Genomic DNA, 27,888 nt, shown 5'->3' with positions numbered 1-27,888 from the left:
TGCCCTGGTCCTGAGTCCCTCCCCCTAATTCTCTGAATACTCTCTGGCTTCATGGGGAAGAAGAAACCTACAGCTGGCCCCAGGTGGAGCTAAAGCCATCAGGAAGAGGGCTTCCCTGCCCGACCGCGATGATCCTGGAGGCAACGTGTGGAGCAGAAAGAGAAGTCGAGGTAGTGAAAGGGAACGAGGCCTTGGAGGGATGCCCCACAGCTCCAACAGCGTCTGCACAAGAGGAAGAAAACTGGTTGCACAGGTAGCCTAGAACCTTCCAGGGCAGTCCAATGCTCCCCTCCCTCCTGCCGTTTCTGTTTTTGCTCCAAAGATGCCCAGAACATCTCAAATTCCCTCAGCAACTCTTCTGCATATCATGCAGGCACTCGCTGCACTTGCCCTAAATGGTCCCCGTGTTGGAGTCTGCCCACACGCTCAGCCCCCTGCCCCCTACCGGGCGTTGACAACCGCAGGGTCAGGAGTCGCAGGGCTAGGGGCTCCCAACTGCGCAGCGAGTCGGCGCTCTGCAGCCAGAGCTCTCTGCGAGAAAGCAGAGTTACGTTAAAGACAAGGCCTCGCCGGGCACAGCGGCCGCGCAAGGGGTGGGGCCGGCAGGGAGGCCGTGCTGAGCAGCCGCTCCAGCCGCACCTTCTCTCGGTCGCTAAGGGCGGCGAAGCGCAGCTGCTCTTCCCGCTCCCTCTGCTCCTCCGCCTGCCGCTGCCGCCGCTGGTCCTCCCGTTGCCGCCGGGCTGCCTTCTGCTCCCTCTTGCGGGTAGCCCGCCGGGCCTCCATCTCCGCAGTCAGCGGCCCTGGCACCTGGAGGATTTCCAGAAGATACTAGATGAGACCCACAGAAGCCGTCCTTTGTCAAACCGCCAGGAAGCAGAAGCTCCAGCTGGGCCCTGCGAGGCCTTCCCACGCTGCACTTCCCTTCTAGCCGACCTGGGCCTTGTGGTAGTCACAGGCGTCCGGATGCTTCTCCATGAACCTTCGGAACTCATTACGTGTTGATTTGTCAGCAGCTACAGCGTAAGGCGGCCGGGCCTGCGAATCCCTGTGTGCGAGAACCCAGAAAAACAGGTTCCGTTTGCCTCCTGCCTGGCCTAACATCGCCCAAGCAGATGGAGGGAATGCTGAAGAGTGGCCAGTGCCAACATCTGCCTCCAGATTCTCTTCTCTTTGCCCAAAGCGGCTCAGGGCGGGGACCCTTACTTACTGCACAGAGGGGTCAGCACCTGCCTCCAGCAGCAGACGAACCACCGCGCCTCTGCCAGCAGCAGCTGCCGCATGCAGAAGAGTAGACCCTCCGGGGCCCAAGGGGGCACTGAGCAGAGAGCTAACTGCAGGGTCTGCAGGGCCGGCAGCTAACTGCAGCGTCAGCAGTCCAACATCTCCTGCCCGGCAGGCAGCCAGAAGCCCGGCCCAGAGGTCTGGCTGACCAGGGGCCTTGGCTTCATCCGGCGAAGGCTCCTGGGAGGCTGACTGCAAGAGCCCATCCTCTTGAGGTTCCTGGAGAAGAGCCTCCTGGTCTCGACTTCTCTCCTTATTCCTTTTTCTCCTCCTCCGCTTGGGCAACACCTCAAACTCACGAAGATCCAAGGTCCCCAGTGTCAGCTCCACTAATTGCAGCTCTACCTGGGAGCCATCCTCTTCCTCCGACCCTGAACCTGGGGGAAAGTCTGACATGTCAGATCCATCTAAGGGATAAGCAGAAGGTGGAAGGACATGGGCTGCCTCAGGTGCGTAACAATGTCTATAAAGAGATAATTCAGATCATCCTGAAACGAAATTGTTCTTCTTTTTCCCTGGACTCTCCCTGTGAGCAGCCTTAGGATGATGTACGGTAGAGGAAAGTATAGAAGCCGCTCTTAGCCCAAACCCACATCCAGTGAGACAGGTAAATGATGGGGGATTCAGGCAACACATGCAAGCGTCTACTCCATGCTAGGACTTCTTAGAACTATGAACAAGAGAGGTAATAGACTTGGGAAGATTACTAAACATGTCTCAGTAATTGCTATGGCATACCCCATTTGACGGACAGACCCTGAGGTGGGTGGGTGTGTGCTGTGTAAGGACCTATACAAACTGGGAGATGGGTCGGTTGACAATGGGGAACTTACACTACATTTTCAGGACAGACACCCAGACAGACTTGACAATTGCCAAATGGTGCTCAAACCCTGTTTGGGAGACTCTCCATTCTGTCCAAGTGCTTCGTTTTCATCCCTGGGGACCTTTCTTCGTTCTTTCTCAGTAGCCTCCTTTCTCTCGGCCCTTGCTGTCTTCCACTGTGTTGGAGTTGGGGGCAACCTGACCGTCTCCCGAGGGTCTTCTCCTGTCATAACACAAAAGACCGTTCTCAAACACAGCTGAAGGGAATCCCACCCAGGCTTCTCAGTGAACATGTCATTGGGCTGCAGTCTGAGGGTTAGAAAACCTCACGAGAAGAAGGCTTGGGCTGAACAGTATTAGAGGGCTTAGGGAGTCTGGGCATCCAGAACCAAGGCTCACCGTGGACATGCAAGGTGGTCAGTTTTTGGAACACACGCTGTAGCTCTCGGAAGGTGGGTCTGCGGGTGGCGAGGGGGATGTCCCAAAGTCGGGGATCCCCCCTTTGCAAGGGAGCCCCATGGCCTCCAAAGAACAAGGACCGGCCAGAGCGAGGGGCACACAGCAGTATTGTGCCAGCCTCCCCCAGTGCCTTAGCCCAGTCTGGCCCTGCCAGCAGGTCACGAACGTCCTGGAAAAGAGAGACACTCAGCCCTGCGTATCTTCACGTGTTATTGTGAGACTCCAATCAGACATAAGGAGAATTGGAAAAGGTACAGGAGTCAAACACCCACCCCCTCCAGTGTAACAAAAAGGAGGGCCACCAGACCTGGGGGCCTAACTCACCTTACACAGTGTGGCTTCATTGTAGCGCCTCAGGGTGGCTCCAGCGGAGTGTGGTGCCCCACCCCGGGCATCCCGAAGGCCCTGGGCTGTGCCTCGCTTGGCCCGCACTGTGTAGCGGTGAAAGGTTTTGTGTGTCACCACTTCTCCTCTATAAACGGCACAGACTCAGTACTGGAGACCAGCTGGTGCTCCCAGGCTAACAGGATCCTTTCCACCGTAACGCCACGCAGCACCCACTCACCCTTGAAAAATGGCTCCCGCAAAATGCCCTGCTGCAGCCATGAGGACCACGCAGTATCTGGGGCCCCCACTCTGCAGGTTTCTGAGCAGAAGTTCTGCCTCTTCCGGGGCCGCCTGGGTGACAGAGAAGCAGTAGAAACAGCTGTGTTGCATTCATTGAGAGCAAGAAACCAACTGCCAGCGCTAAGCACTCCACATCCATTCCCTTGTTTAATACAAGCATCCTGAGTCTGGTCTCCGTTTCACAAGGGAATCTGAAGCTTGACGGAGAGGTAGTCAGGGTCAAGTGGGAGAACCAGAGTTCAAGTTCAACCCAAGACCACACTGTCCAGGAGGATACCCATACCCACCAGGAAAGGACAGGGTTCACCACACGGCCTGTGCCGCCACTTGCCTGGCGAGGGCCTAGGACACAGCGGTAGGCATAGAGAAACTGGCCCTGGGCATTCTGGAAAAGAACCCGATGGGAGCAGAAGCCTGGGGGCCGGTTAGGCTTCTCCGAGTCAGCCCTCTCCTCATCTGGCGCCTGTAAGTCCTCCTCGCTGGCTGAGTCCGAATCTTCCGAGCCCGAGATGCTGGAAAGATCTCCTGAGAACGGTGGACATGACATCTATACGTCTGCTACCCCAGCCCTGAGCTTCCTGCAAACCGTGTTTCCTCCCACCCGCCGTGTCCTGCTCACCTGTGGAACTCTGCGTCTCGAAGTCCAGGGCAGACAGGAGAGGCTTGTTCTTGAGACGTTGCTTTAGATTAAACCGATGCCAATCAAGCTTATAATGTTCCCTCTGATAGAAAAGCAAAGAGGGAGGCAGGAGATGGAAATATACCCAGCCAAGATGGGTGACACCAACTCCCTGAGCCGAAGCACAGAACTCAAGACAAATCGAATGTCTGCCTCTCCCCACCCCCACTCTACTTCTGCATGTAACAAGAATCTCTGCGCCCCGGCCAAGAATCTCTGCACCCCGGCCTTTACCTGTTCCTGATGGCTCCAGAAGGTCTGGTTACAGGTCAAACAAGCCAACTTCTCTGACACATCCAGAGGACCCTGGGGTAATTTTCTTTCTGGGCTTGCTGTCTCCCCTGAACCTAAATAAGGGAAGGGGGTTGGGGGTAGGAAGGGAGGCAACTCCACAGGCCTAGGATTGCATTCAGTGTCCAACACACAAGGCAGACGGGGACACAACGAGATGGCATGACTTCGCTCTTAAAGAATTTTTAATCTAGTCATGAAATTAATGGCCCAGCAACAACATAAAGTATAGTATACATAATGATGTATTAAATATAATATACTTATCTCTCCATATTTATTTCATATATTTCCATACGGGGAAAGATGTATGTAAAATGACTATAAATCAAATATTATACTTAAATTAGCCAAAGGAAAATAATTTCTGGTAAGGTTACTTTGGAAATAAAATTCTTTTTAACTGTACAAAAGCCACCTCTCAGATGTGATTTTTAAGCATACGCTTCCAATTACACTGGGCAGTTTGTCTCAAGAGAGGCACAAGAAAACTAATGTTGTATGAAAGCAATAATAAATGTTTTACATTCAGCCAAAAGGAATGATTTGATTGGAGTCCAGTTAGATCTGAAATACATCTAGGCATGTTAAAGTGTTTTTCAAGTGTAAGGTTAACGCGGTGAGACATGAGCAATGGCAACTGACTGCTGTGGAGACGTTTGAGGGGGCTGTGCTGAAACTCCCGGTGAATAAATCCAGCACCCAAGCCGGGGAGCGCCAGGAGCACGTGTGCCCGGAGAGCAAGCCCTCGCCGCCAGAGCCTCCGGAGTCCACCCCGAGCCTTCCCGGATACCTGGACAGGAAGTAGGCAGAGCCTCCCCCGCAGCGTGGCTCACCAGGCTCACGCCTCGGAGAAGCGGAGCGTCCGCGCTGAGGTCCAGCAGGGAGACGGCCGCAGGGGCCGCCGCTGCAGCCGGAGCTGGCGACATAGCTGAGCGGGAGTTACTGGGAAGCCGCTCCTGGAACAGAACGAGGGAAAGAAACAGCTCGATCCAGCTGCCTGGCTGGCGGGGTCTCTCCGACGCCGCAAGGCACACCTCGGCGCCCCCACCTGCTATCGGCTCTGCGGTAAATCCTTGACCCCACTCGGCTTTCTCAAACCCCTGGTCTCGGACCACCAACGGGTGAAATGGGGGAGCCCCCAGTCCAGTCCAGCACAGCTAAAATCACCGCGGTTGCCTAGCCGCTCGCGCTCCGTTCCTCGTGCTACAAGACCCGGCAATGACCGACCACGTAGACGCGTCCCCGCCCTCAGGAGCCATACCAAATGTCCCGGGAGCCCGGCGTACGCACGTCTCCAGTTCCAAAGCCGGATTCCGTAACACCACAACAATACCGTCACTACGGAGCAGCGAAGAGGACAAACTGCGTCGCCCGCATCTGAGCCCCGCCCCACGTAAAGCACCGCATTGGTCCTCTGATTGTCCAAGAACCGCCTCTCGCCATTAGTCCCGCCCCCGGAGCCGAGAATTGGCCGTCGTGTCTCCACCCCCTATGTTCATTGGCCAGGCCGGCTGCGGGTGACAGTGAGTAGCAGAAGCCGGGCCTAGCGCTCCGGATCAGGCCGAGCTGGGCCGAACAGACAGAGCCCAGGAATCGCTCGGGTCGCGGTTCCTGAGGTGACACGCGAGACCGGCTATTGAAATTCTAAGGCCCGGACTGGGCCTGGCCTGGGGTGCCTGAGGAGCCCTAGGTGAGCTCGCGGCGGGTAACGGGGGAAGGGGCGCCGCGGGCGGGGCGGGGGCGCGCAGCCGAAATGTTTTGATAGCGGGCGCGCGCGCTGGGGGGCGCGCGTGGGTGGCGGGGCCGCGCTCGAGGTTGGCCGCTGTTGGGAACCGAGCCCTGGGCCCGGGGCCGGGCCACCCTGGGGCTCGCTGGGCTCGGGTCTCGGCGGCTGGGTGTAGGGAGGCAGCCCAGCCCGGCCAGGGTATCAGCTGTAGGACCGCCTCGATCCCCCCATCATCTGCAGGAACCCCCGAGCCCAGGCCCTGCCTGCCGGGACTCCATGGGCCCTGGGTCTACACTGACCCAGTGAGTGGTGTTTCCTGAAGAGCAGGGCTCTTACTAACCCAGGGACTCCCACCGAGGCCAGGCTGAGCCAGGATCCCCTGTCCCCAGGGCCCACCCCCACTGGGTGAGTACCACCTCGCCCCTGCCTGGCTCCAGATCCTATGAGCTCACAGATTCACCCAGGATCTGGAGTGTCCATGAGCCAGTCAGGACTTCCCGTCCAGCTCTGCCCACCTGCTGAGTCTTTGGTGCTAGGGACACAGGGGGAAGGGGTGACCAGTGAGGTCCTCTTCAGAAAAGACTTCCCTGGGGGGCTATGGGCCCCGAGAAGCAGGTCTTGATTGCCAAAGCCAAGGTCAGGCAATGGAGGAGCGGTCCAGGGGGCTGCTTGGCCTCAGAGCAGTAATGACTCAGTCTCTACAGGGTCAGTGACTTACTCTCTGGGGTCCTGGAGCTGAATGAGTGGCCCTGTTTAGTATAGCCGGACGAAGTGCTCCTAGCCCTGGGCTGGAAGGGTGCCTCTTCCCCGGCTGCAGGCTTCCTGCCCAGGTTTGGCCTCCTCTTGGTGGGGCTTGGGTTGGGGGAAAGGTTGGGTTCCTTTCTGGCCCCTCTCCCCACCCTCTGGGGCCTGACGCCTTCTCCTCCAGCAGCGGCAGAGCCAGGGCATCGAGGGCTGGAGTGGAGCAGACACTGTCCATGGAGCTGGTAGGGCCATGTGCTTATCTCAAACCTTTGCTTACAGAATGCTTCCAAACTGCTAGTTTCTGGGGAAACCGGGCTTTCAGAAGGGGAAAAGGGAGGGACCCTCCTCTCCACTGACTAGAAGATGAAACAGCCCCCACCCGCAGCCCTCCCTTCCCACCCCCCACCCAACACCAGGGGCACATTCTGAATTCAGATCAGAAAGGCGCTGTAGGCACCCAGTGAAGACTCTGGGAATGGCTGGCCAGAGCTAAGGCCTCCAACGCCCTAAACTTACTGTTTGCTTGGGTTTCTTCCCTTCCTCTGCCTCTGAGCCGCTGAGGGTGGTATAGAAACAAAGCACAAGGAGTCTCTCTCTTCTGGCCTGGGAGGCAGGGCAGCAGGCAGGGGGCACCTGGGTCTGAACCAGGGTCTCTTCTTCCTCATCACTGGCAGGTGGACCGGGTGGACAGGGGGCGGCGGTGATGGCGCAGTTTGACACGGAATACCAGCGCCTAGAGGCCTCCTACAGCGACTCACCCCCCGGGGAGGAGGACCTGCTGGTGCATGTCGCCGAGGGGAGCAAGTGTGAGTCCTGGGGCGCGATAGAGCCAGAGCCGGGGCATGGGAGAAAGTTGGGGGAGCACTGGGGGAACGAGGGGCTTGGGTTGCTTCAGGTCCCTGACATCTGTGCTCCTGTGTCCACAGCCCCTTGGCACCACATTGAAAACCTTGACCTCTTCTTCTCTCGAATATCCTTTGTGTCTCTGTGTCGGAGCCCTGGAACCTTTAGCTTCCCCCTAAGTCAGGTCCCTGATAGGAAGCCACGGTGGGTTTGACTGTGATCTCTGGAGGAGGAGACGGAGCTCATCCTGACGCTGGTGAAATAATGACCGTTAAAAATAATGATGCCCCACGTTTACTGAGAACTACTGCCTGCGTGCACTTTGTGGTGTTCATTTATAAGGGAACTAAGGGTGACCCTCCTGTGTGATGAGATGTTAATAATTGTGATAATTAATGTCTTTTGACTCATTCGGTGTCTCTTCTGTGTTAGATATTTTACGTGTGTCATTTCAGACCTAATAACCTGATGAGACAGGTGCAATCATTCCTAACTTAGCACTGTGGACAAAAGCTTAGAGGTTAAGGAACTTGGGCAGAGCCACACAGCTGGAAAGTCACAGAATGAGGACTTAAGCTCAGCTATATGACATCAAACCCTGTGCTCTTAACGCTGCCTTTGCTGGTCATTTCTTCTTAACAATTGCACGTCTATAATCTACACCAGAAGAATGGCTTCACGTGTATGCTCATTGGGGAGGTATTCGAGCTCATGTAAGTACAAGACAGACAGTGTAGTAGAGGAGCTCATCTCCTTGTCCTCACCCCTGGCCCCACTTGCCAGCTCAGTCCCAGGTTCAAAACTCTGCAGACCTTTGTAGTTTTGGAACTGGGTGTGGCACCATAACGGATAGCCTCAGTTTCTCATTATTTGAGCTTTGCCAGTACCGGCTCTCCCATAAGGAGAACTCAGTCCGTGATCCCGTCATCCGAGCTCCGGGGGAATGCCTGGGCTTCAATCAGGTGGGCCCCGAGATGCCAGCCGCTGACTTCAGAAAAATGCTTCCGTTCCAGCTGCTGGCTGGAGGCTTCTAGGAGGGAGGAGCCATATGGTGCTGCCAAAGAGGAAAGGGGCTGGGAAGCCCTCCTTCAGGAAGAAGAGTGCAGACCCCCAAAGGGGAGTGCTCAAAAGGCAATCAGGGGCTGCAGCTCAGAACCACGAGGAGAGTGAGTGTGAGAGAGTACAGGGGCCATGGCAGAGATTGCCGTGAAGTGAGGAAAACAGGTGCCTGAGGCTAAGAGTGAAAAACAGGAGCTGATTCGGGCCTGAGAAGGCCCCGTGGGGCTTGGCAGTAGCAAGGGCCCATGGAGAGTTCTCCAGCCCCTTCCTTGTCCCCAGTCTGCTGCCACCCTCCTCCGTTGCCCTACTTTATTTCACTGGGTGCCTGAGTCTCTCTTCCCAACTCCCCAGGCAGTTCCTTTTTGTGGTTGCCTTCACTACCTTCCTGGTCAGCTGTGTGGACTATGACATCCTATTTGCCAACAAGATGGTGAACCACAGTCTTCACCCTACCGAGCCTATCAAAGTCACTCTGCCAGATGCTTTTTTGCCTGCCCAAGTGTGCAGTGCCAGGTAAGGGCTAAGGTCAGAGGAACACCAACACCTGTGGTTCTGCCAGCAGGTGGGTGGGGGGTGGAGCCTGAGGTTGTCACTCATACCCCAGCACTCAGGCTTGGGCTTAGCCCGGCAGAGAGCAGCATGTCCGCCAAGATTCCTTCCTTGAGGGCCTCCCCGCCTCTCCTCCTTTTTCCACACCAGGATTCAGGAAAATGGCTCCCTTATCACCATCCTGGTCATCGCTGGTGTCTTCTGGGTCCACCGACTTATCAAGTTCATCTACAACATTTGCTGCTACTGGGAGATCCACTCCTTCTACCTGCATGCCCTGCGTATCCCCATGGTAAGGCTGGGGAGTGGGGAAGTTAGCGCCACAGCCTCAGGTGTCTTGGGGGTATTCCTGGACATCAGGTGTCCTTACCTGTCATCGGCGAGTCTAAGCGCACGACCCCCTAAGCCTCACACCTAATGCTGGGCACGGGGTCGCGACAACAAGCCCGCCTTCCACACCTTGTCTTTTCTCCCCTCCACCTGCAGTCTGCCCTGCCGTACTGCACGTGGCAGGAAGTGCAGGCCCGGATCGTGCAGACCCAGAAGGAGCACCAGATCTGCATCCACAAGCGTGAGCTCACCGAGCTGGACATCTACCACCGCATCCTCCGCTTCCAGAACTACATGGTGGCCCTGGTGAACAAATCCCTGCTGCCCCTGCGCTTCCGCCTGCCCGGCCTCGGGGAGGCCGTGTTCTTCACCCGCGGCCTCAAGTACAACTTCGAGCTGATCCTCTTCTGGGGCCCCGGCTCTCTCTTTCTCAACGAATGGAGCCTCAAGGCTGAGTACAAACGCGGAGGGCAAAGGCTAGAACTGGCCCAGCGCCTCAGCAACCGCATCCTGTGGATTGGCATCGCCAACTTCCTGCTGTGCCCCCTCATCCTCATCTGGCAGATCCTCTACGCCTTCTTCAGCTATGCCGAGGTGCTGAAGCGGGAGCCCGGGGCCCTGGGAGCCCGCTGCTGGTCGCTCTATGGCCGCTGCTACCTCCGCCACTTCAACGAGCTGGAGCACGAGCTGCAGTCGCGCCTCAACCGCGGCTACAAGCCCGCCTCCAAGTACATGAATTGCTTCCTGTCTCCGCTGCTGACGCTGCTGGCCAAGAACGGCGCCTTCTTCGCCGGCTCCATCCTGGCCGTGCTTATCGCCCTCACCATCTACGACGAAGATGTGCTGGCTGTGGAGCACGTCCTGACCACCGTCACGCTCCTGGGGGTCACGGTGACCGTGTGCAGGTGCGCAGGGCAAGCAGGTGGGAGCAAGCAGGCTCGCAGGCCAGGGGGCGGCTTCAGCCCCTCACCAGGCCCCCGATCCCAGCAGGTCCTTTATCCCGGACCAGCACATGGTGTTCTGCCCTGAGCAGCTGCTTCGCGTGATCCTCGCTCACATCCACTACATGCCTGACCACTGGCAGGGTAATGCCCACCGCTCGCAGACCCGGGACGAGTTTGCCCAGCTCTTCCAGTACAAGGCAGTGAGTGGAGTTGCAGTTAGGGCCTGCTAGAGACCGGCTGGTAGCTCGGTGGTGAGGGCCGCACTCCCTCTGCCTTCCATGACCTTGTCCCCTCCCCCTTAGGTGTTCATCCTGGAGGAGCTACTGAGCCCCATCGTCACACCCCTCATCCTCATCTTCTGCCTGCGCCCACGGGCCCTGGAGATCATAGACTTCTTCCGCAACTTCACCGTGGAGGTCGTCGGCGTTGGCGACACCTGCTCCTTCGCTCAGATGGACGTTCGCCAGCACGGGCACCCGCAGGTACTGGCAGAGACCAGAGACAGGGGACCAGGGATGCTGCTGCCCTCAACAGCGTCTCTGGGCAAAGTGCAAAATGGCACCCCTTCTGAGCCCACAAGCCACAGGAAGGCAGCCCTGCCCCAGGGACACACTGCTGGTAACCAGGAGCCTGGGCTGGATTTCAGCCCTAATGTGCGCGACGGGCCAGGCTCCCTTGAGAAAAGCACAGTGCAAGCAACGAACCCTGGCATGTGGCTGGCTGCTGGTGGGGTGGGCACCGGGGCACATACGGCGACGCACTGCGGCCTCTGTCCTCCGGGGCAGGGCTCCCTGCTGCGGGAAGGGTGCAGGCGGGGTCCCTGTAAGAGGGCAGTCCTGCTTACCGCGGTCTCCCTTGCACAGTGGCTGTCCGGCGGGCAGACAGAGGCCTCGGTGTACCAGCAAGCAGAGGATGGGAAGACAGAGTTGTCCCTCATGCACTTTGCCATCACCAACCCTGGCTGGCAGCCACCACGTGAGAGCACGGCCTTCCTGGGCTTCCTCAAGGAGCAGGTGCAGCGGGACGGAGCCGCTGCCAGCCTTGCCCAAGGGGGTCTGCTCCCTGAAAACGCGCTCTTCACGTCCATCCAGTCCTTACAGTCGGAGTCCGAGGTGTGTCACAGGGCCGGGCAGGGAACTGAGGACCAGGCGTGGGGTGGAAGGCATCTTCCTGGGTGTCCCATTGTGTCCTGAGGCACAGAACACCAGGGCATCCCGAGGTCTCTCTCCTGCCCTGAGATTTCTACTCTCCCCTTTTCTTTCATAGCCCCTGAGCCTTATTGCAAATGTGGTGGCCGGCTCATCCTGCCGGGGCCCCCCACTGCCCAGGGACCTGCAGGGCTCCAGGCACCGGGCTGAAGTTGCTTCTGCCCTTCGCTCCTTCTCCCCTCTGCAGCCTGGGCAGGGCCCCACAGGCCGGGCCCCTAGCACCATGACGGGCTCTGGGTGAGTAGAGGTGGGCCAAGGCGGGAGGGCAGGGCAGCAGCCCCCTGCAGCTGGCATGGGTCGCAGAGGTGCTGACGACCGCTGTGTGTCTCTGCCGGGAGGCACAGGGTGGACGCCAGGACAGCCAGCTCCGGGAGCAGCGTGTGGGAAGGACAGCTGCAGAGCCTGGTGCTGTCCGAATACGCGTCCACCGAGATGAGCCTGCACGCCCTCTACATGCACCAGGTGAGCGGGCAGCTGAGACGTGGAGGCGGGGGACTTAGATGCAGACAAGCAGAGCCTGGGTTCCAGCAGGTTCCACCTGCTCTGTGACCTACAATCTCTTAGTGGCCTCTCTAGCCAGGTATGCTCGCATCGAGGGTCCGCACCCCCTCAAGGTCTTCCCTGCCTAGAATCCCCCTCCCCGAGCTGCCTAGATGACTGCCTCGTCTTCTTCCTCAGGTCTCTGCTGTTACCTCTGCCCTGAAATGTCCTCTGCCCTCCCTCAGCCAGAGCCTCCTTGGCCCGAATCCTCCTCTTCTGTTTCTCTCCAGAGCATTTGGCACCATCTGATGTGCTGCATGTCTTCCTTGTTTATTTGGTTATGGTCTGCCCTCTCCCAGCCACCAGCAACAGCCTGGGAGCCCCACAAGGGCAAGCACTGTGGTCTGTTTTGTGCACCGCTATGTCCCCAGCACCTGTCTGGCACTCTGACCCTCAGCGTGCTCTTGAATCACCTGGATAGGTAACACGAGGGCCCCCACAGCCTACACACAGGTTTTGCCAGGGATCTGCTCAGAACGTAACCCAGGTGAGTCAGATTTGTTGCACGCCATTAACAGGGCAGGTGACCTGGGTCAAAGATTCTAGGTGAGGCAGTAGCAGCGGAAACTGGCCAACACCAAGGTGGGGGCCAGCTGTTTCAGGCAAACAGCCTGTCCCCAACCCAGGAACCCCTCTCTTTCCCAGCTCCACAAGCAGCAGACCCAGGCTGAACCTGAGCGGCACGTGTGGCACCGCCGGGAGAGTGATGAGAGTGGGGAGAGTGCCCCAGAGGAAGCAGGGGAGGGGGCCCGGGCGCCCCAACCCATCCCCCGCTCTGCCAGCTACCCCTGTGCCGCACCCCGGCCTGGAGCACCTGAGACCACTGCCCTGCACGGGGGCTTCCAGAGGCGCTACGGAGGCATCACAGGTATCCAGTGGGTTCCGGGGGAAAGAGTTAGAGGAGGGTGGTTCTTGAGGCCCCCCCAAAGGGAGGCTGGCCCCTGTGCCCCCAGCATCCCCCCAGACCTTTCTCATTCCTGTCTGTGCCCCTTGTCTCTCCAGATCCTGGCACGGTGCCTCGGGCTCCTTCTCACTTCTCTCGGCTGCCCCTTGGAGGGTGGGCTGAAGACGGGCAGTCGGCATCCAGGCACCCTGAGCCCGTGCCCGAGGAAGGATCGGAGGATGAGCTTCCGCCTCAGGTGCACAAGGTAAAGGCTTTTGGAAGAACGGCCGAGGCCAGCGCCGTGGCTTAACAGGCTAATCCTCCACCTTGCGGCGCCGGCACACTGGGTTCTAGTCCCGGTTGGGGCGCCGGACTCTATCCCGGTTGCCCCTCTTCCAGGCCAGCTCTCTGCTATGGCCCGGGAAGGCAGTGGAGGATGGCCCAAGTGCTTGGGCCCTGCACCCGCAAGGGAGACCAGGAGAAGCACCTGGCTCCTGGCTTCGGATTAGCGAGATACGCCGTCCATAGCGGCCATTGGAGGGTGAACCAACGGCAAAAAGGAAGACCTTTCTCTCTGTCTCTCTCTCTCACTATCCACTCTGCCTGTAAAAAAAAAAAAAAAAAAAAAAAAAAGAACGGCCGAGCACCACAGGGTAGCGGCTTGCAGGCTGAGGGAGCCGCGCGGGGGAAGTAAGGTGCCCCACCACCCACAAAGCGCACGCCCGTCGCCTCCGCAGCCGGCTCCGCCGTCCAGGGCTGGACTCTCCACTAGCCTCCCTAAGAATCACCTCCTTTCTCCTTTCCCTGTCTTTGCTTTTTTTTTTTTTTTCTTCCTAACCCAGATTTATTTCCCCTGTCATTGCCAAACACTCCCCAAGTCTTAACTCGCCAGAAATGAACGTAGCTTCCTCATCTCTCCTCCCTGACAACCTCCCGGACAGGGCTCTGAGGGCTAACTGCCAATGAAAACGCAGAGTGGACACACCGTGCCCTGCACTTGTTCCCAAACTCCCTATGCAGGTGGTACCCAGTGCGGGCGTGGGCGCTCCCTGTTGGAAAGTGGTCGTCGCAGAAGCCCGCATTTTAATGCTATTTGGAGGAGCCCCGAGAACAGAGCATGGGCAGGTGGTAACAGCCTTTTAGAATTTATGAAGGTTGTGCTTGTCTGCATCAGGGTTAACTGTTTATATGGCATATGCCATGGAATAAGAACAGGTAAGACCAAGCATTTACGGAACAGGGGAAGAGATCTGGAAACACGACCACAAAGCCGCCCTCAGGCGGAAGCAGCCCCCTGAACACTGCCAGGCAGAGGTGCAGAAAGAATTCTTTCCAGCTCCAGATTACTATCTGCACCTGGTGTCACAGTCGCAGGACACAAGGAAGATGGGACTCATGCATCCTTTTCCTTTATTTCCGGGTTTCCATGGGACACGCGGATTGCCGAGGGCTGCTCTCCATCACCATCTGTCTTCTCTCCTCAGGTATAGACAAAGCCGAGGAAGGTCCCTGTGCCCCAGGATGGAGGCCACTGCTGCCCTGCGGTCCCATCCGCCTGCCACAGGAGGTCCTCTGAGTGTTGCCTGGCTCCACGTGTGTGGTGTTTGTGTGTCCGTGCCTGGCCAAGGGAGGTGCCAACGGTGGGCCTGCCACAGCCCCAGGAGAGGAATTTGGGGCCTAGGAACCAGGGGCACGCGCGAGTCTAGCCTTAGCCCCAGGACCCCCTTGGCTCAGAGTGTGGTGCTAGAAACTGGTCCCCAGCCCAGCCCCAGTACTGCCACCTTTGCACCCACCCCCGCAAGTCTCCAGGGAGCTGCCCACCACAGAAGCTGCCAACCAGGGCGAACCTGTGCCAACTGTGGAGCGGGGCGCCCCACCCTGCATAGATGAGCAGCTCAGGCTGTGGCCCTTACCTCACCCCAGTTCTCGCCCAGTGCTGCAGCCAGCTCACCTCTCTTCTTGCTTCCTGCACATCACGGCATGTGTGTGCTGCTTGCTCCCCTCTGTTCGCCCGTCGCCATTGGGGTGGAGGCCCTAGCTCCCAGCTCCCCTCACACCACCGTTGACACTAAGAAGGAAGGCTTCCAAATCGCAGGAGCACGATGGGAATTCCTTGCTGCCCTCTCCAACTTCCAGGATGGGCCCCTGGGAACCGAGGCCTTCCTGGGCCCCCATTGCTGCTTGCCGTGCCCCTCGCCACCCGCACGTGGGATGGACAGGGCTAGAGCGCCACCTCGGCTGTCTACAACCCAGCAAGAAAAGCTCTGGCCCACATCCCGCGGTCATCTCGCAGGGGATGCAGGGTCGTCGCCCAGGCTTTGGGCTACCGCGTTGCATGCTGGGACTCAGCGCCTACCCTCTGACCTACTCCCTGTCCGGCCCTGGTGCACTGAGGGGACAGTGAACTGCGAGTGGGGTGGGAACCGTGTACAGCTTGATAACCCTCAATAAAGAAGGGACTTTGACCGGGTCGCGCGGCTTTTTGAGTCACTCAGGGCCTTGGGAGTAAGAGTGGGGTGCGTGTGAGTCCCTCCAGTGCCTGCGGACGGGGCAGGAGTCCAGGAAACTAGGAGCATGCCAGCTCCTGGGCATACCAAGCGGCCAGCTGGTGCAAGGCCATCTCCGAGCCCCGCTTCAGTGGAGGTGGAAGTCCCTGGCCGGCGGTCTTGCGGTTGGATTTCCCGCCCCGAGCACGTGACCAAGCCGGCTCAGCCCCTCAAGCCGGCCTTCCTCACGTGCGCGATTCTCCCGCCCCCTCGGAGACATTCGGCCAATGGGGACCCTGAGTAGGGGCTGGGGCGGGCCTGGCGGGCGGGGCCGGCGGGGCGGCCGCCGTAGAGGGCAGCGCGAGTCGAACGCCGAACATTCATTCCTGCGGGCCTGGATTTGGCCGGAGGGTCCCGGGCCGCGAGCGAGGGGGAAAAATCGGAGGCGGCGTACGTGCCGTGCGTGAGTGCGTGACGGCGGCGCGTGCGCGTGGCGAGTGGGCGGTGTGGCCGGGTCCACGTGCGTTCCTCCTCACGACCCCAGCGGCTTAGGGCCCGGCGGATCTATGACCCGAGGCACGCTGGCATCCGTGCCCTTCCCCGAGCCACCGGTCCCTGTCTCCGGTCCCGCAGCGCCCGCCGTCTCTGCCTGCTGCCACGCCTGACCATGGTGGCTGTAGGCAACTACTGCGAGGCCGAAGGGCCCGTGGGTCCGGCCTGGGCGCAGGACGGCCTGAGCCCCTGCTTCTTCTTCACGCTCGTGCCCTCCACGCTGCTGGCCCTGGGGGCTCTGGCCTTGGTGCTGGCCCTTCCCTGCAAGCGCCGGGAGCGGCCCGCCGGCGCCGAGGCGCTGTCCTGGGGCGCCGGGCCTCGCGTCGCTCCTTACATATTGCAGCTGCTGCTGGCCACGTTCCAGGTGGCGCTGCCCCTGGCCAGCCTTTTTGGCCGGATGGGCACAGCGCGGGGGGCCCCGCTGCCAAGCTATGTACTGCTAGCCTCCATACTGCAGAGTGTGGCCAGCGCCTGTGGCCTGTGGCTGCTTGTGGTGGAACGGAACCAGGCACGGCACAGTCTGGCCATGGGCATCTGGATCAAGTTCAGGCACAGCCCGGGTCTCCTGCTCTTCTGGTCTGTGGCGTTTGCTGCTGAGAACTTGGCTCTGGTGTCTTGGAACAGCCCGCAGTGGTGGTGGGCAAGGGCGAACTTGGGCCAGCAGGTGAGAGGCCTCGCGGGGTGAGGGGAGGCACTGAGGGCAGGCCTGGGGAAGAATAGTGCATGTCCGTTTGTCCCGGCTCCTCCAAGAAAAGGAAGAAGGGTGGGGCTGTCACCAGCTGGTGGGGCGGGTGTGTGCTGAGTCACTGTAGGTGGTGTGTGTTTATTTTTGTTTTTTTTTTTTTTAAGCCTGTTAGGAGTTGGGCCCCTGAGGACAACTCAAGTACTCAAGTCTCTGAATACTGTACGGTGGGATTTGGGCCCTCGATGATCTCCTACCCACGCTTGTTTGATTCTAGGTTCAGTTTGGCCTGTGGGTACTGCGGTATGTGGTGTCCGGAGGGCTGTTTGTCCTGGGGCTCTGGGCCCCCGGACTCCGTCCCCTGTCCTACACCTTGCAAGTTCATGACGAGGACCAAGACACAGAAAGGAGCCAGGTAAGCCTCAGTTTCTGATTCCTGGCCTCTGTGTTCACTTCACCGCCTGTCATCTTTCCTTCCCCGCACCGTGATGACTTCCCTGTCCAAGCTCAGTTTGTGACCTGTTAGAGCTCCCGGTGGGTCTGAGGGGTCACAGCTGGAGCGCCACGCATTCTTCCCTAGAGGGGTCCCGGCTGGTGCACCTCCGCCCTTCTGAGCGCCCTTCCCCTGTGTCTCTCATCATGCCAGGTTCGGTCCACAGACCAGCAGTCCACCTGGCGAGACCTCGGCAGGAAGCTCCGCCTACTGAGTGGCTACCTGTGGCCTCGAGGGAGTCCCGCTCTGCAGCTGGTTGTGCTGATCTGTCTGGGGCTCATGGGCTTGGACCGGGCACTCAATGTGTTGGTCCCCATCTTCTATAGGGACATTGGTGAGCGGCAAGAGGGGTGCCAGCTCAGCCCGCTGGAGGCTGGGGCCGCCCTTCCCTAGGGAGGTGGGACAGAGAGCAGGGCAGTCAGAGGCTGTGGCTGAAGCCTGAAGAGAATCCTGGGGGCAGTAAGCAGGCTCTGACTCGTGTTCTCCACAGTGAACTTGCTGACCAACAAGGCCCCTTGGAGCTCCCTGACCTGGACGGTCATCACCTACGTCTTCCTCAAGTTCCTCCAGGGGGGTGGCACCGGCAGTACAGGTACGAGGGACTCAGCAGTCACCCTGCTTGGCCTCGGGCCCCCTCTCTTGGGCATCGCCTCAGCATCACCATCGTCCTTTGCAGGCATTCCTCTCCCAGGCATCTCCATGCCCTTAGCGCTTTCACATCCAAATGCCGGGCCACTGGTCTCTGGGTCTCCGAGCCCCCCTGCCCCTGCTGAGGCCTCCTCCTGACTCCCCCCCAGGCTTCGTGAGCAACCTGCGCACCTTCCTGTGGATCCGCGTGCAGCAGTTCACATCGCGGCGGGTGGAGCTGCACCTCTTCTCCCACCTGCACGAGCTCTCACTGCGCTGGCACCTGGCACGCCGCACAGGGGAGGTGCTGCGAATCGTGGACCGGGGCACGTCCAGTGTCACTGGGCTGCTCAGGTGCGGCGCCGGTGGGGGCGGGAGGGGTGGGGCATACCGTCAGGAGAAGCAGCATAGACCCAGCCTGAGCAGCTGCCCCCCAAGCCTTGATATTTTTTTTTCCCCTTTAATTATAGGATTAGCGTTCATAGGCTATCATAACTCAGATACCCACAGACACCGAACAAACCTCTTTTGAACTCAACTCACTTCTGAGCTGCCCGCCCTGTTTAGCGTGTTGAGTTCTGCCTTTTCGCATTTTTACGGAGATCTGTGCAGAGGCACAGGACTGATGGGATGTTGGGGTGGCTGTCCCTAAAAGAGGATTTGCTGTGACATAGGTGTTGGCCCAGACTTGCTCCAGCAGGGGACATTGGGGATTTCCCTGGTTTGTTACACCTGATGCTGAGAAGCCTGCAGTCTGGGCGTGCTGTGGTTTACTTAGCCATCCACCTGTTGAGTGGCATTTAGATCAATTCCAACTTGCTGCTGATTTTCGTCAAAGACAAAACACTACACTGAAGCTCCTGGAGGTAGGGTTGCTGGATCTAAGCCCTCAAACCCTTCTCTGTTGCTTGGACTCGCCCTGTTAGCTACCTGGTGTTCAACATCTTACCCACGCTGGCGGACATCATCATTGGCATCATCTACTTCAGCATGTTCTTCAATGCCTGGTTTGGCCTCATCGTGTTCCTGTGCATGAGCCTCTACCTCTGTGAGTGCCCCCTGAACTCGAGGGGCTCCCGTAGGCAGGAACCCCCCACCCGGCTGACCCACCTGTGAGGCTGCAGATCTGTGAGCCTGAAGAGGCTCCGGCTGCTCCCCCAGTGACGAGAGGGTCTCGTCCTGTGTCAGGTCGAATCTCGGCTTAACCTGGATGGAGGGCCAGGGCAGGGCATCCTTGTCACATTAAGTCCCCGCTGTGGCTGCAGGGCAGGAAGGAACCTCATTTGTGTAGGAAGCCGTGGCTCCCCTTGGTTGGTTTGTTCGCCAAAGACTTTCTGTACCCATGTGGCTTTGCATCGATGTCTCGGACATGGCCTATTCTCCCAGCGCCTGGGCCCTAGTGGAGGCTTAGCATGTATATGGCGGGGAGTGGACCATCACCCTGGCCTCTGCTGTCAGGAATGGGGTCTTACTCTGCCCCCTCCTGTCAACTTTCCACCAGTCCTGACCATTGTGGTCACTGAATGGAGAGCCAAGTTCCGGCGTAGTATGAACACGCAGGAGAACGCCACCCGTGCACGTGCAGTGGACTCTCTGCTGAACTTTGAGACGGTAGGGAGGCCTGGAGGCATGGAGGAGTGTGGCCTGGGCTCAGCGGGCGTCAGCGGTGCTTGTGTGCGAGGCCTGACATCGAGGGGGGGTTGGGTGTTTGGAGGGAGCCAGCCCAGTGCTGGCTCTGCTCCGGTCGGACCCTGAGTTTGAAGTCCTTTCAGGTGAAGTATTACAACGCCGAGAGTTACGAAGTGGAACGCTATCGCGAGGCCATCATCAAGTATCAGGTGAGGGTGCCAGTAGGAAGTCTCTTGAGGGTAGTGAGCTGGCCTGGGAGTATCGCCCGGGTGCTGGGGGGCGCCGGCCGGGATGTCCGGGCCATTCCTCCCTCCTGTGTCATTGCCCCAGGAATTGGAGTGGAAGTCAAGTGCCTCGCTGGTTTTGCTGAATCAGACCCAGAACCTGGTGATCGGGCTCGGGCTCCTCACGGGCTCCCTGCTGTGTGCCTACTTTGTCAGTGAGCAGAAGCTGCAGGTGAGGCCGAATCGGGGAAGAGAAGGTTTGGGGGAGCAGCAAGGCGGGGCCCAGCGTCTCCATGTGGGCACCCAGGCTCCTGGGTGGGAAGCGGGCAGGATGACAGGAAGCGTAGCCTGCAGTGAGTGACACCGCGGGCTCCCCTGGGTCTCCACAGGTCGGGGACTTCGTGTTGTTCGGCACCTACATCATCCAGCTGTACATGCCCCTCAACTGGTTCGGCACCTACTACAGGTAAGCGGATCCCTGGCCCGCACCTGTCCAGGTGCCTGCTGTCCCCAGCGCCTCAGCAGAGCCCCGCCTGCACCCTTCTTGCAGGATGATCCAGACCAACTTCATCGACATGGAGAACATGTTCGACCTGCTCAAGGAGGAGACGGAAGTGAGTGAAGACCAGGGGAGGGTGTGCAGTCCGGGTGTTTCTTGTGCCTGGAAGCTTCCAGGCCAGTAATTCTAGGCACACTGGTGGCACTGTCCCAGGTGAAAGACCTTCCTGGAGCGGGGCCCCTTCACTTTCACAAGGGCCGGATTGAGTTTGAGAACGTGCACTTCAGCTACTCGGACGGGTGAGCGCTCCCCGCTGTGCCTGCATTTTCCTTTCTCGGTGTCCAGTTGCACTCTGCCTCCCTGCCCTGAATGCCTGCTTTTTGGCCCACCAGTGCCTGGAAGAGAGCTTGGGCAGAGAAGGGCAGAGTCCACCTGTAGCTCTGGTGATGGGAGGGGCCTGCTGACCACGCCCACCCTTCCTTGCAGCCGGGAGACCCTGCGGGATGTGTCTTTCACCGTGATGCCTGGACAGACGCTGGCCTTGGTGAGAGGAAACCCTGCCCCTTGGCCCAGACCCCGCACGCTTCCCTCATTCGGTGCCCATGGTGGCTCATGACCCAGGCTGTGGGGTCAGAGCCCCAGTATGACGGGCAAAAGGAGTGAATGGCCACTGGTGGCCTTTCAGAAGAGAAGCCCCCAAAGCCAGTGGGCCTGAGACTTTCCCCCTCTGGTTCCAATGCACCAGGTGGGCCCATCTGGCGCGGGGAAGAGCACCATTCTGCGCCTGCTCTTTCGCTTCTATGACATCAGCTCGGGCTGCATCCGAATAGATGGGCAGGACATTTCCCAGGTAAGGTGCCAGGGAGGAGACTCAGGGGTCCAGGTGCGGGAGAATGGCAGGGGCTGCGCGTCCTGGGAGTAGAAGCCATCCCCGGCGCCATGTGAGCCCCCCAAGCCCAGGAGCAGTGTAGCCATGAGGATTTGTGTGTGCCGCGCAAGGTGCGCTCAGCTGAAGCATGTAGAGAAGGTGGATTTTCTCAGATTGATTGATCTATTTGAAAGAGTGGCAGAGAGAGGAGAGACAGACCTTCCATCCACTGCTTCACTTTCCCAAACGGCCCCAAGGACTGGGCCCGGCAGAAGCCAGGAGTCTGGAGCTCCATCCGGCTCTCCTATGTCGGTGGCAGAGCCCCAAGTACTCGGGCCATCTTCCATTGCTTTCCTAGGCCTGTTAGCAAGGCGCGGCATGAGAAACAGAGCAGCTGGGACTCAAACCGACGCTCCAGCATATGGGATGCCTGCGTTGCAGGAGGCGGCCTAACCCGCTGTGCCACAGCACCAGCCCTGTGTATTTTCGTGTAGATGCAGAAAGAGAGCTGTTGAGTGATTTGTCCACCCAGCTGGGATTTGCGGTGGCGCCCACAGGATTCTTCCCTGGGGCCTCTCACCCCCGGTGTTTGCTGCCAGCTCAGCCTCCCCACCGGGCTTGGGAGGAATCTCACAGGCAGCACACATGGTCTGTCGGCCTCAGGTAACCCAGAACTCTCTGCGCTCCCACATTGGAGTTGTGCCCCAGGACACGGTCCTCTTCAACGACACCATCGCCAACAACATCCGCTACGGCCGTATCACGGCCGACAGTGACGAGGTGGAGGCTGCTGCCAAGGCCGCGGGCATCCACGACGCCATCCTGGGCTTCCCGGAAGGTGAGCTCCTCTGCGGACGCCGCGCCCCCGCCCCTCAGGTCACAGAAGCCAAGTTTATTGCTCATGACTGAGGGAGGCCGGCGTTATCCCCAGGGTACGAGACGCAGGTGGGCGAGCGGGGTCTGAAGCTGAGTGGAGGCGAGAAGCAGCGTGTCGCCATCGCCCGCACCATTCTCAAGGCCCCAGACATCATTCTGCTGGACGAGGTGACGCCTCGGGCAGCCTTCCCCCTGCCCGCAACACCTCTGCCCCATGCGTGCCCGAACCATCCCTGCTGGGCGCCAGTTCCCACCTGGACAGACAGTACAAGTCTGTGTTAAACACTCAACAGCTGTCAGGCCCAGCAGTTAGCTCTCAGCTAGCGGCCTGCCCCCTCCTTCCCTCGAGGGTCGTGCGAGGCAGGAGCAGTTTTACCCAGGCTCTCTCCATAGGCGACGTCAGCGCTGGATACGTCTAACGAGAGGGCCATCCAGGCTTCTCTAGCCAAAGTCTGCGCCAACCGCACCACCATCGTCGTGGCACACAGGTACGGGACTACAGGAGGGGGCAGCTGGCGCTGTGGCCTGTTTCCCAGGGGATAGCAGGACACCGATCTCTGGCTTTGCAGGCTCTCGACCGTCATCAGTGCTGACCAGATCCTTGTCATCAAGGACGGCTGCATCGTGGAGAGAGGACAGTAAGAGAGAGTCGGGACGCACAGGGCAGGGCTTCTGAATTGGGGGCTCCATGGAGAGCGGGAGAAGTTCCAGAAGCTTCTCCCTTGCCCACTCCCCGTCCTCTGCAGGCTGGTGGCCAGGCCTCGGGGGAGGCCTGTGGTCAGGCTGACGCTTTTCCTCCTTGCCTAGGCACGAGGCTCTGCTGTCCCGAGGAGGGGTGTATGCGGACATGTGGCAGCTGCAGCAGCGGGGACAGGAGGAAGCTTCTGAGGACAGCGAGCCCCAGGCCACGGCACAGTGACAAGCGTGTGGCCCTTCTCCCGAAGGCTAACTCAGCGGGGAATAAGATAGACCCCTGTGCCCAGCCTTGTCACCCCGGTCTGGAGGTTTGGTGCTAGCAGTGGTGAGATAGAGGGACCTTTCCGAAAAGCACCTTTTGGGGTTAATAAATGTGTGGCTCGTGTGCAGTGGCTGTGGCTTTGTGATGGGGGCCGTCGCAGTGGGCTCACCTGGAGCCAGGTGAACATTCTTAACAAGACTTTCTGTTCGGAGCTGGAGAAGAGAAAGAAACACAGCGCTTGCATGTCTTAGTCTGCCAAGATCTTTTATTCTCTCCAGGCCCCTCCCTGCCCACTACACAGCGGGGCAGCCCCGGGGTTAGGGGGATGACATGAAGGAGGCCGAGAGTAGGGCCTGCTCAGCGCCCGTGGAGGGCCCGACCAGGGAACGGTTCCTCGCCGCTGTCCCCTGCCGCCAGAGAGCTCGCAGGGCCTTCTGCAGTCTTATCTCCACGGGCCTGGTGCTCCCTGGAGGCCACCTGTTACTCCTGCTTATCTGTGCACTCCAGGCCGCTCGGGGCCTCCTCTCCCTGTGTACCCTAGAGATGTGAGGGCCACAGTCCTCCTCAGCCGAGCCTCCCTCCCCAAGCCCAGGGCCCTAGCACAGGCTGCAGTTGGATGGCTTCAAGCTGCGGCTCTGCGCCTGGAGCAAGGAGAGGGGAAGAAGGGAAGACAGGGTGCGAAGTCAAGGAGGTGAGGGGACAGCCCTCAGTTCAGAGCTCAGCATGGGCTGGAGGCAGCACTGAAAGCAAAAGGAGAACCACCGCCCCTTAGAAGACCCCCTCCCCCGCCCCCAAGCACACGCATGCGCCACCCACCCACCCACACACCCCTCTGCCTCCCTCCAGGGCAGGACCCCATCTGCACCCCCGCTCACACCTGCTGCCGCTGGTACTCTGCCTCACTGGCTGACAGTGCCTGTGCTAAGGCCAGGTCTTCCTCCTCCTGAGAACTGGGACGAGAAACAGTGACGTCTAAAATTCATGTTAGGCGCCGCGGTGCTGAGCCCTTCTGGGTACTCTCTCCATCCCCATAGCAGCCTCACAAGGTGGGTATTCGTGTCCTAACTATGACCTGGCATCGGGTCAGAGCGGCCCCACCTCCCTCCAAACAGCCCTTGCCCATGGCCCACCCTCTTTGAGCAGAGAGGAGGTACCTGGGGACCTGGGGTTTGGTCTCTGCCAGGGACAATGCCAAGGCTCGTTGCAGAGCCTCATCCTCACTCTGCAAAGGGAAAGACAAGACCAGTTTCCTTAGGGCTGAAGCACTGCGTGGGTCTCCTGTCCATCCAACCTCTGCCCAACTCACCAAGCCATTCTGCAAAGCAACCACTGGAGGGGCTGTCCGGGATGGAGACTGGGTTGTGGCTCTACGGCAGAGAGCTGAGGTCAGAGACGAGAAGGGGAAAGGGAGGGGAGGAGAAATGGGCGGGCCTACCTGCTGGGAGTGGAGGAAGGCCAGGTCCGGCTTGGGCTGGGGACGGTGCTCGCAGAAGTGGCCAGGCCCTGTGCCCTGGAGATGGCGGCCAGTCTGTAGGGAAGAGACGCTCTTGGCAAGCCTCCAAGAAGGAGCCTCCCCCGGGGCGGGGGAGGGAGGGACTTGCTCTGCCTGGAAAAACATGCACCCGAGGCTAAAAGACACCCCCCCTCCCCAGCCACTGGGGACAGGGTTGAAGGTTCCTAGTTTGCAATGACAGAGGTTGAGCCTGTTCTAAAAGGATGAGACAGTGCCACAGGCAAATAGAGGACTTGGTGGCCGTTACCCTGCCCGGCTGGTCGGGCGCCCCTCCGCAGAGCAGTCATGGTCCAGTGGGTGCCGGTGTTTGATGCAGAAGTTTCGGCCACAGCGCTCGCAGGTCAGTTTCATCATCTCCCGCTGGCGGCAGCCGGGGCGCTCACACTTATTGGTGAAGATCTGAGGAGAAGGGGAAACTCTGTCTCTGCTCAGACCCCAACCACATTACAGGATCCGCCGCGTAGGCGTCCCAGCAGGGTCGCCCGGCCCCCTCCACGGCTCACCTTCCGTTTCTGCTGTGCTGGGTCTGAGCGACAGTCTCTGTCAATGTGCTCCCCCACGGCGCGGTCGGGGGCCTCCCCTCTGGCCACAGGCACAGGCACGTTACAGAGGGGGCATACCGGTACCTGGATATCCTACAGTCAAGGGGGCGGGAATCAGCGCAACAACTCTCTGGTCCTGAAAGAACCTGGACGTGCCCCCAGACAAACGCAACAAGAAAACGCAATATTCCCCAGCACTGACTGAGCCTTAGGAAGGAGAACACGGAGAGGACACGCGAGGCTAGCGGGCTCGGGGGGCTGTGCGTGCACGCTCCACCCGCCCCTTCCACCCTCGGGATCGCCCCCTCACCTTTTGGTAAGCAGATGCACAGTGATGCTGGGCGTAGGCCACATGGTCTGCGCAGAAGATGCCCGAGCAGGCATCGCACTTGAGCGGCAGGAAATCTGCAGGGAGGGGGTCAGACTGCAGGCCCGGCGGGACCTCGGTGTCCTGCCCTCTCCAGGGAAGGAGAACACCGCCCGGTACGCCCCACGCTGCACCCAGCGTGACTCCGCGATCGATCTCCTTAGCCACGCCCCCTCGGCCACCGCCCCCGGCTTCGCGCCCCGCCCTTTCCTGGTACTTCCAGCCCCGGAGCCCACCCGTCTCGCTCCACCAGCAGTTCCAAGCCCTTTCCCGCCCGGCACTGCCCCTCACCCAAGCGCTGACAGCTTGGCTCGGAACAGTGAGCCCCGAGGTCCGGAAACTCCATCGCCGGGCCGGACAGGAGCCTGCTGGGAGAAGCGGCGAGTCCTGAGCGTCTCCTGGGCTCCCGTTCCAGGTCCGACCACGACTCCACACTCCGAGGGGCGCCCCGCCCCGCCCCTTCCTCTCCCCCGCCCAGCCCGGGTTACCGGAGTCTCAGCGCCCGCCGGCTCTCGGCTCCCACTCCTCCCTCGGCGCCAGCGCGGGCGCTCTGACGTCACCACGCAAAGCGGGCGCGCCCTGCGCCGTCTCCAGGCCCCCCCCAGGGGGCGGTCCCAGCGGAGCCGCGCCCCGCCCCTCCTGGCTCCGCTGGGCGGGGCACTGCAGCGCTGAGGCGGCGGGGGCGGCGGTCCGCGCGGCTCCGCAGTCCTAGGCGCGGGCTCAGCTCCGCGGAAGGTCTCCCGGAGGCCTGAGGGATGGACGAAGGGGCTGATGAAGTCCAGCGCAGGTGAAATCTTAGGGAGTGAGGTGGTTTGGAGTCTTTCACAGTTCGGTCTTTGGCCCTCTTCTCTCTCTGCTACCTCCCCTCTCTCTACATCTTCTCCTGGTCATTTTTCTTCGTTGACAGCCAAAGCTGCGTTTACCGTCTACGGGCTGACAACTCCCCATGTTTCTCTGCAGTGCAGGTGCCTCCAGATTTCAGCTTTGAGGTGCTGCCTGTGAGACTTCCTGAATCTCCTGTCTGGACGAGGTGCACCTGCTAGGCGACCTCCCTGCAGCTATTCCAGCACGCATATTAACCTCATTATAGTAGTCTGCTGACAGGCACGTGCGCACATACACATGCATAAATACCCTTGGAATGCCGAGACCGCATCCACGCATCCACCTTGCTCTGTTGGATCCCGCCAGTGCCTTGAACAGTGTGGTTCTCAGACTCCAGTGCGAATTCAGATCACCTATGGGCTCAATTTATAATGCAGATTCCGGTGCTCTGGGGCTCCTGATACAGTAAAAAGCACCTGAGGGAATACAGACAAGTTGCGTATATGCCATACTTTGAATAAAAAATCTAGAATATTCTCAGTGCTTAGTGTTTCTTGGCTTAGGAGTGAGAGTCCTGCTTTACTCTAAGTAGCTCCGGGCTGAGGCCTTCCAGGCTCAGCACATTTTACCTCTCGTATGTCTGAGGTCCCTTCTGCCCAGGGTTGGTCACGCTCTGTCTCCCCGTGAGTCTGCTGATGGGGACGAGTAAACAGGTGAAATGAGTTCGGAGTTGAACAGTGTCCTCCAGAATGGAGAGAAAAGCCAGGCCACAGCTGGAGATGAGGAACCCTTCTCCCCCTCTTTCTGTCTCTCCGTCCATCTCCAACTCTTGGCTCTTGTTCCCTCTGTGTCTGCTTCTTACACAGTCACAACTCCAAAGCCTGTATTTCCTGGTTCCTCAAGCAGGTTCGTCTCAGCTCTGACTGTACCCAGTTGCCTTGATGGGGTCATGGGCCAAGCCCTGCACTGTGCCGGATGCACCTGTGTGCAAGTAGTCTGAGCTACAGAAGCTTTAAGGAAAACCCTGAGATGCAAACACTGGGCCTGAGCAAACACTGGGCCTATTAAAAAGAATAAAAGGCCTGGTCTTAATAAGATAAGAAGCCTGAAGCAGTAGCTGAAGTCAGAGATGGGCCTGGTAGATGTGGCACAGGGCCCCAGGTGCATTTGCCCAATCATATTCTTTCCTGGGAATTAGGAATCAAGGCCAAGAGAATTTGTGTTCTTAATGTGTTCTTATTTTTTTCAAGAAGCTCTTTTCTTTCTTTAAAGATTTATTTTATTTATTTGAAAGAGTTAGAGAGAGAGGTAGAGACAGAGAGAGAGTTCTTCTATCCGCTGGTTCTCACCCCAGATAGCCGCAACGACTGGAGCTGCGCTGATCCGAAGCCAGGAGCCAGGAGCTTCTTCTGGGTCTCCCATGCTGGTGCAGGGGCCCAAGGACTTGGGCCATCTTCTGCTGCTTTCCCAGACCATAGCAGAGAGCTGGATTGGAAGAGGAGCAGCCGGGACTAGAACAGGTGCCCACATGGAATGCCGGCGCTTCAGGCCAGGGTGCTAACCCGCTGTGCCACAGCACCGGCCCCTCTTAATATGTTCTTAGTATGAACTATGGAATCTGCCCTCCTGCCCTCGTACCATACTCTCTGAGGGGCAGCAAAGAGACTGCTGTCTTCAATGTTCTGTCTGATGGGACACAGGGAACTCATAGAAAGAGGCTGAGGGTAGGTATTTGGCACAGCGGTTAAGACACCAC

The 27,888-nt window shown here is 59.3% G+C and overlaps 4 protein-coding genes across 12 annotated transcripts; 2 read left to right on the top strand and 2 right to left on the bottom strand.

The window, feature by feature from the left end:
* Positions 1-97: 97 nt before the first annotated feature.
* ANKZF1 (ankyrin repeat and zinc finger peptidyl tRNA hydrolase 1) lies at positions 98-5,522 on the bottom strand. Of its 2 annotated transcripts, none has more exons than XM_062192300.1 (14): positions 5,427-5,522; positions 4,956-5,121; positions 4,106-4,218; positions 3,812-3,914; positions 3,524-3,717; positions 3,131-3,243; positions 2,890-3,037; positions 2,506-2,734; positions 2,174-2,329; positions 1,208-1,658; positions 934-1,045; positions 640-807; positions 446-531; positions 98-222 (listed from the first exon to the last, which is right to left on the bottom strand). In XM_062192300.1, the coding sequence occupies exons 2-14, from the start codon at positions 5,089-5,091 to the stop codon at positions 99-101; spliced, it is 2,133 nt and encodes a 710-aa protein (XP_062048284.1). In that variant the 5' UTR covers positions 5,092-5,121; positions 5,427-5,522; the 3' UTR covers position 98. The 2 variants fall into 2 exon arrangements, with proteins under 2 accessions (XP_062048284.1, XP_062048274.1); XM_062192290.1 differs by lacking the exon at positions 5,427-5,522 and adding an exon at positions 5,214-5,418.
* Positions 5,496-14,565, top strand: ATG9A (autophagy related 9A). 5 transcript variants are annotated; one of them, XM_062192276.1, is made up of 16 exons: positions 5,496-5,855; positions 6,820-6,877; positions 7,310-7,441; positions 7,562-7,605; positions 8,127-8,191; positions 8,889-9,050; positions 9,237-9,378; positions 9,573-10,321; positions 10,404-10,560; positions 10,663-10,842; positions 11,224-11,472; positions 11,627-11,805; positions 11,913-12,030; positions 12,754-12,976; positions 13,111-13,256; positions 14,476-14,565. In XM_062192276.1, the coding sequence occupies exons 3-16, from the start codon at positions 7,339-7,341 to the stop codon at positions 14,479-14,481; spliced, it is 2,523 nt and encodes an 840-aa protein (XP_062048260.1). In that variant the 5' UTR covers positions 5,496-5,855; positions 6,820-6,877; positions 7,310-7,338; the 3' UTR covers positions 14,482-14,565. The 5 variants fall into 5 exon arrangements, with proteins under 5 accessions (XP_062048260.1, XP_062048233.1, XP_062048252.1 ...); XM_062192249.1 differs by lacking the exon at positions 14,476-14,565 and adding an exon at positions 13,636-14,465 and having other exon boundaries at positions 6,823-6,877; positions 13,111-13,283; XM_062192268.1 differs by lacking the exon at positions 14,476-14,565 and adding an exon at positions 13,636-14,465 and having other exon boundaries at positions 10,407-10,560; positions 13,111-13,283.
* A 1,386-nt stretch (positions 14,566-15,951) lies between these two features.
* ABCB6 (ATP binding cassette subfamily B member 6 (Langereis blood group)) lies at positions 15,952-23,009 on the top strand. Its single transcript, XM_062192186.1, has 19 exons — positions 15,952-16,693; positions 16,989-17,126; positions 17,358-17,538; positions 17,695-17,796; positions 18,002-18,185; positions 18,758-18,879; positions 19,333-19,442; positions 19,604-19,669; positions 19,791-19,916; positions 20,074-20,150; positions 20,235-20,298; positions 20,397-20,482; positions 20,670-20,727; positions 20,929-21,033; positions 21,715-21,889; positions 21,983-22,095; positions 22,321-22,415; positions 22,497-22,565; positions 22,735-23,009. Exons 1-19 carry the CDS (start codon positions 16,145-16,147, stop codon positions 22,844-22,846), a joined length of 2,532 nt encoding a protein of 843 aa, XP_062048170.1. The 5' UTR covers positions 15,952-16,144; the 3' UTR covers positions 22,847-23,009.
* Positions 23,010-23,130: 121 nt separating this feature from the next.
* ZFAND2B (zinc finger AN1-type containing 2B) lies at positions 23,131-25,862 on the bottom strand. 4 transcript variants are annotated; one of them, XM_062192226.1, is made up of 10 exons: positions 25,796-25,862; positions 25,599-25,672; positions 25,251-25,345; positions 24,902-25,033; positions 24,646-24,797; positions 24,321-24,413; positions 24,192-24,252; positions 24,040-24,107; positions 23,763-23,835; positions 23,131-23,526 (listed from the first exon to the last, which is right to left on the bottom strand). In XM_062192226.1, exons 2-10 carry the CDS (start codon positions 25,651-25,653, stop codon positions 23,482-23,484), a joined length of 774 nt encoding a protein of 257 aa, XP_062048210.1. In that variant the 5' UTR covers positions 25,654-25,672; positions 25,796-25,862; the 3' UTR covers positions 23,131-23,481. The 4 variants fall into 4 exon arrangements, with proteins under 4 accessions (XP_062048210.1, XP_062048182.1, XP_062048192.1 ...); XM_062192198.1 differs by having other exon boundaries at positions 23,131-23,422; XM_062192208.1 differs by having other exon boundaries at positions 23,131-23,422; positions 25,599-25,675; positions 25,796-25,857.
* Between the last annotated feature and the right edge of the window lie 2,026 nt (positions 25,863-27,888).

Source organism: Lepus europaeus, chromosome 1 (genome assembly GCF_033115175.1).
Source record: "Lepus europaeus isolate LE1 chromosome 1, mLepTim1.pri, whole genome shotgun sequence".
Taxonomy (NCBI): domain Eukaryota; kingdom Metazoa; phylum Chordata; class Mammalia; order Lagomorpha; family Leporidae; genus Lepus; species Lepus europaeus.
Note: the sequence above shows the minus strand (reverse complement) of the source record. Positions and strands in the feature narration are given on the sequence as shown.